Source organism: Coloeus monedula (assembly GCF_965178545.1).
Source record: "Coloeus monedula genome assembly, chromosome: 10".
NCBI lineage: Eukaryota > Metazoa > Chordata > Aves > Passeriformes > Corvidae > Coloeus > Coloeus monedula.
In genome coordinates this window covers 14,038,294-14,044,413 of record NC_138790.1, presented here as the reverse complement: position 1 = coordinate 14,044,413, position 6,120 = coordinate 14,038,294, and the positions used below count along the sequence as shown (strand labels likewise).

General features: G+C 55.2%; 1 protein-coding gene across 1 annotated transcript; it reads right to left on the bottom strand.

Moving 5' to 3' along the window:
• Positions 1–3,224: 3,224 nt before the first annotated feature.
• On the bottom strand, positions 3,225–5,849 carry LOC309576612 (uncharacterized protein; the record flags this gene model as incomplete). The annotated part of the gene is made up of 1 exon (XM_082288021.1): positions 3,225–5,849. One exon carries the CDS (start codon positions 5,847–5,849, stop codon positions 3,225–3,227), a length of 2,625 nt encoding a protein of 874 aa, XP_082144147.1.
• Between the last annotated feature and the right edge of the window lie 271 nt (positions 5,850–6,120).

The following is a 6,120-nucleotide window of genomic DNA, read 5'->3' as shown; positions in this document are numbered from 1 at the left end:
TGGGGTGCCCCAGAGACAGGAAAGGGAACTGAGGCAGGTGGCAGGGACAGGCCACCACACCCGCAGCATGGGTGGCTCCCAGCAGGGCTGACAAGCAGAGGGTTACAGGTCAGTGCTGCAGCATGAATGACAGTGCTGTGGGAACTGCTTCTCACCTGCACAGGGCAGGAAGAGAGCCAGCAGCAGCTGCAGGACTCCCAGGCCATGCTGGAGACCCCTGGTTCCAGCACCACTCAAGGACACGTGTATGGTGTCCTGTCTCTGCTTCTAACAGTTGGCCACCTGAGGCTGTGAGGACCTCAGGCAGCCACAGCAACTGGGAAGAGGTGCAGAGTGTCACAAGCAGCCTGGAGACGCCACATAGGGATGCTCAACTTTTTTTTCCAAAGCAAGAACCAGGGGCATCCTGTTCAAGGAGCAGCAAGCAGAGGAAGACCAAAGCGAGGTGATGTCTCGTTCAGTGCATGGGCAATCCTGGGCACTCCTCACCACATGGTGCTGTGAATGCTAAAATCTTACCTGAGTTCAGAGAAACCAGAGAAATTCACAGACTAAAAACCACCAACCACTACCCAGTGCAGCAGCGTGCGGCTAAGGGATGCCTGGGCTGCCCACAGCAGAGTGGAGAGGGTGTGCTGAGGACTGTGCACTCTACAGCACCTGCCCCAGCCACACACCTTCATTGCAGTGAGCTGGAGCCCTGCAGCAGTAAACACAGATCTCCCTGGTGCAGATCCCCCATGCTCTGCCCCATCTCCATGAGCTCTCCAGCTGCTCTTGCTCAGCAAGCAGGAAACCCCAGGGTGCTGCCCCACAGGCTGCTCAGGCACATTGCCCCCAGGACGATGCATCCCTCCCAGCTCCTTCCCTCCTGGTGTACGCTGGAGCCAACAGGGGCAAATGGGAACAGCTGCTAATTCCTCCCAGCCCAGCCCAGCCGTAAACCTCCAAGGATCGGCCCTAAAGTGGTGCAGGGAGCCGACTCTTGCCTGTGAGCCAGCTGCACCAGCCTGGCCCTGGGAACACGCACGCTGTATTTTCATTGCAAATTACAAATCGATCATAGCAGGAAATTCCCGTGCTGAGAACACCCTTGGCTGTTATTATTTTACAGCACTCTGAGGCACTTAGAGGTGTTCTGGGCACTTAGAAAGACGTGGCCCTTTCAGGGTATTATGGGGCAAATTAGTTTTAAAAGCAGCTGTAGGAATGTTGGCCATTTGGCTTCCAGAGCCGGATGGGCACAGGTGGAGGCTGCGGGGCTTTGTGCTGCTTTCGGATACAGCACTGCCCTGCAAAGAGGGAACCAGCATGCTCCAGAGCGAACACCTCACGCCTGACCCCAGCTTTATTAATAACCAGTAATTAATAGGAGAGCGGACGTGCCTTATGTCTCTGAAGACCTTTTAAGATGTGATTATGTTGTGCTAATCTCACCCCGAAGTACTTCCCTGTTTAGACTGTGCTGGGCCATTAAATATCTGAAAAGCCAGCAGAGACCCCCCCTCATCACCTCGGGAAGTGCTTGGGGTCTGTTCCCCAGCAGCCAGGCCCCGCTTTCAAACTCTCTAAATCAAGTATTAAGCCGAGTCCATCTGGATTGCCAGAAAAAACACTCCCTCTCCCTCATCTGTATCTCATTACCTGCTGTGCCAGCCCTGGCCCCGGAGCAGCTTGCTCCATCCCGCCCAGCTATACTGCCCCACGCTCGCCTCCCGTATTTCACAGCCATCGGCAGCACTTCAAGGAGTAGCTGAAGGGCCTGTAACACTGCGCAGGTTCTTAGCAAGGATGTATATCCTGCTCCCTAATGCATAGCTGCAGGCACGCACTCTAGCACAAAGCCCCTTTCCCCCTCTCCTGCTCTTGCACCAGGCAGGGGAGCTGGGGAGCTCAGGGCTCACTGGCTAGGAGGTTTCTGAGTTGCTTTCCCATTTTTCCTTGTGAAACACATGTCCAAACTATTGCTTTTCAGGGACTCTTTCCTTGGGAGACCTCCAAGCCAGGCAGCCCCTATGCCACATAACTGGGGAAGGCCACCCAAAAGCAGGACAAGACGGAGCAGGCGCCAGCCTGCAATGGCAAGGAGTTGAAGACAGACACCTGCAACCCTGTAGAAAATGGGATCCAATTTGGGAGCAGCTTACCTTGCACAGGGCAAAAAATCAAGACTGAACCTAGAGCAAAAAAAAGGTACCCAGAGACCGGAATCAAGGAACATCCCTTGTGTTCATCAGCTCCAATTCTCCAGGAATAAAGCTTCCCAGGGAAGGTTTCAACACTTTGTGATGGCAGAAGCTGCAGAGGAATGGCTGCCTTTGTTTAAGTTTGGCACTTCCCTGGGCCTGGCAGGAGCCCAAGACTGCAGAGGTGAAGGCTCACATCAACCCTTCCTCCCAAGCTTCCCAAGAGACCTGCAGCCAGGTCTCAGCATCAGGTGAGATTTAAGAGTGGGAAGAAAAGCTTATCTATTGTCTTACAGTACCACTGCCTGCGGAGGGTCAGCCCTTGTCCTACACCAGTCCCAAATGGCCAGCACTGACTGGGGACCCCACACTCCAGCAAGCAACAGGAATCCTCAAAAGCAGGTCACGGCAATAAAAGCCCCAGGATGAAAACAGTCCTCACCAGCCCATCAGACATGCGGGGGGGGGGGGGGCTTTAATATCAGGGAGGAGGAAAGGGAGAGGGAGAGGGGAAGAGGTCTGTGTATGATGGTGGTACAGACACTGTACAGACACTGACACATCCCATAACGTGGCACAGGGAAGAAGACAGGGTTCGGGGCAGGAAGCCTTGCGATATCTTTCCCCAAGGACTACAAGCACCTTCCAGGGATGGGAGGAGATTCGGGTAGCGGCTCCTGACCCTACGAGCAAAGAGCGGCCGTGTCCGCCGTGCGGCGGGGTCCCGGCCGGCGGGTGCGGGGGCTCCGGCGTTTCGGTGGCCGCGGTCAGGCGGCGGCAGCCACTGCCTGTGTCGGGATGCCATCTAGTGTCCCTTGGCAGAAGGGCCGTCAGGCAGCGAGGCTTGCAGGCTCCCAGCACCGCCAGGAGTCAGCCGGAAAGCATCCCAAAACAGCCTGGGTGCTGGGACCGCTACATTGGGATCGGCCTGGGTGCCGGGACCCCCATCCCAGGGACAGCGCACCCTGCGGCCAGCACGGCTGCAGACCCCAAAGGAGGACAGCTGGCACAGCCCAGGTCATACAGGGGCAGCAAATCTCAAGGCAGTGCCAGGGTTGGCTTGGGAGTCCCCGGAGCAGCCAGGGCCTGAAGACTCAGCAGCCTCACAGGTGGCCTGGGGTGGTGGCGGGTGTCCTGGTGAAGGAGAAGGACGACCACCCCCCCCAGCAGTGCGCAGGCTGCCTGCAGTGCCAGCGCGGCCAGCCCCAGGGCCAGAGACACCTGGCACTGCCATGGGCTGGTCCACAGGGACAAGCCCCAGCCACGATGACCGCTGGGGGCCAGGGGTGGGGAGGATGGACAGGGGCTCGTGCAGTCTGATGGTGTGGGGACAGGAGGTGTGGGGAGCAGGACGGTGCCTGCCGGGGCAGGAGCGTGTTGGGGGGCAGTGGGGGTGGGCTGGGCACCAACTGTGGACAAGTCACGCATGGTGGAATGGCCCCATTCCCTGTCTGATGCAGGAGCATGGTGCGATGGTGAATGTGAGGCCAGCGGGACTGTGCCCAGAGCAGCAGTCCTGGGCAATGGCCAGAGTGCCACAGAGGAAGCTGAGACAAGGGAGGCTACGGGTGTTCCCTGTGGGGTGGTGGCTGGCCTCTCCCTGGGCACTGAAAGAGCAGGAAGCTCTTGTCTGGTGGTGACTGCCAGTGAGCTTGCTGGCACCCGTGTGGTGGCAGAAGCTAGAGTGGGTGGCACAGGTTCTGGGTGGCTGGCCCCAGGAGACTGTAGTCTTACGATGGCTGAAGTTGAAACAGCTGCTGAGGGGGTGGTGATGGAAGCCTTAGGCATCCCAGCTGATGATGATGGTGTGGCAGTGGAGGCCTTTGGCAGCACTGGTGATGAGATGGTGATGGAGGTCTCTGGCAGCACAGCTGGTGATGAGGTGGTGATGAAGGCTTTTGGCAGCACAGTTGTTGATGGTGTGGTGATGAAGGACCTGGGCACACTGGTTGTTGATGGTGTGGTGATGGAGGCCTTTGGCAGCATAGTTGTTGATGGTGTGGTGATGGAGGTCTTGGGCTTATTGTTTGTTGATGGGCTGGTGATGAGGACCTTCTGCAGAACAGCTGGTGGTGGGGTGGTGACAAAGGCCTTAGATGGCTTGGTTGGTGACAGAGTGGTGAAGGCAGCCTCCACTGGCATGGCTGGCAACACGGCAGAGGTGACCACAGGTAAAAGAGTGGTTGGCAGTGTCCTGATGGGAAAGGCTGCCAATGACAGCATGGTTGGTGCTGCTGGGGACACAGCTCCACGTGACAGCAGTGTTGACACCCTTTGTGATGGTGTGGTGTTAAACGGCAGAGTACCTGGGCAAGTCAGGTGTTCATCCCTCAGCAATGTTACTGCTTGCCCTGCCAGGTGGGGTGGGCTCTTGCAGGAGACTTGAGTGGACAATTTGACCTTCTCCCTGTTGGCCAGGATCCAGCAGTGCAGGTACCAGAGGTTGCAGTCACATCTCCATGGGTTACCACTCAGATACACTGAGCTGAGCTTCTTCAGGGGGTCTAGGAGCCCACGGGGAACACTCTCCAGCGGGTTCTTTCGAAGGTTCAGGGTTTTCAGATTTGGGAGAGAGGCAAAGACCCCTTCATCCAGAGCAGAGAGCTGATTTGTGTCCATCTGGAGATCCAAGAGCTTGCTGAGCCCAGTGAAGACTCCTCTTGGCAGGGCTGACAGCTGGTTGTGGGACAAGATGAGTTTGCCAAGGGATGTGAGGTTGACAAAGATGCCATCTGGAAGTGTGGCCAAACTGTTCCTACTCAGATCCAGCTCTCGCAAGTGTGGCATGGTGTCAAAAAGGCAGCAGGGGAGCTCCATAATATGGTTTGAACCCAGAGTCAGCAACTTCAGTTTGTTTAAACCAAAAAAGCCCTGAAGTGGGAGAACCCTGATGAGGTTGTTGTCCAAGAAGAGTTTCTCCAGGTGAGGCAGGCTCCTCAGAAGCATAGGTGGCAGTGCCCTGAGCCTGTTCCTCTGGAGGCTGAGCTCCAGCAGCTCCAGCTGACTGTCTAGCAGTCCCTCTGGGAGGTCCTGCAATTCATTCTCATACAGCCGGAGGACCTGCAGCTGGGTGAGTTTGCTAAAGGCATTCACAGAAAGAGTTGTGATCCTGTTTCTAGACAGGTCCAAAAAAGTTAGATTGACAAGAGAATCAAAAATGCCTTCTGGAAGAGAAGGGATTGCATTGATGTGCAGGGAGAGCTCTCTCAAACTTTCCAGCCCATCAAACAGGCCTTTGGGGATGGATCTGAGCTGGCTGTCTCTCAGCTCCAGCCTCTGTAAACTTGGGAGGTTTTGGAAAGTGTCCACAGACAGTTCTTCTAAAGAGGCACCAGAGATGTCCAAGTCCCTTAGCTTGTCCAAATTATCAAAGGCTCCAGGTTCAACAGTCTTGATTTTATTGCCAATAAACAAAATCTTGATCAGGTTGGGCATGTAGCTGAAGGCACCTTTCCTTATAGCAGTGATGCTGGTTTGCACAAAGATCATCTCAGAAACAAAGGGTTTTGCAATCTTTGGGATCTCTTTGACATCATTTTTTGTGCCTCTGTAGACCTCCTGGTGGTCTTTGGGCATTTCATATGGATCTTCACCCAGGATTTGATCTTGGCATTTATAGGGATTGAAGGAGAGGAGGAGAAGGAAAAGGAAATGCCAGTACATCATCCTGAAAAAAAAGGTTTCAAAAACCAGTTATGAAGAACAAGAAATCTCTGTCCACAGCTCATGAACTGTGGTATCACACTGTTGTTCAGCTCTCAGGACTCTTCTATTCATGTATCATGACTCACTTCATCAGAAAAGAGAGACTGGACAAGCAAAGATACACTGCATTTACACAAGTTCACTGCTGTTGGTACCAAGGGATGGAGAGGCAAAGCAAGCCAGCTCATGGCTTGCCCTGGGAGATGCTCCAGGAGGGACAAGGGCCGGA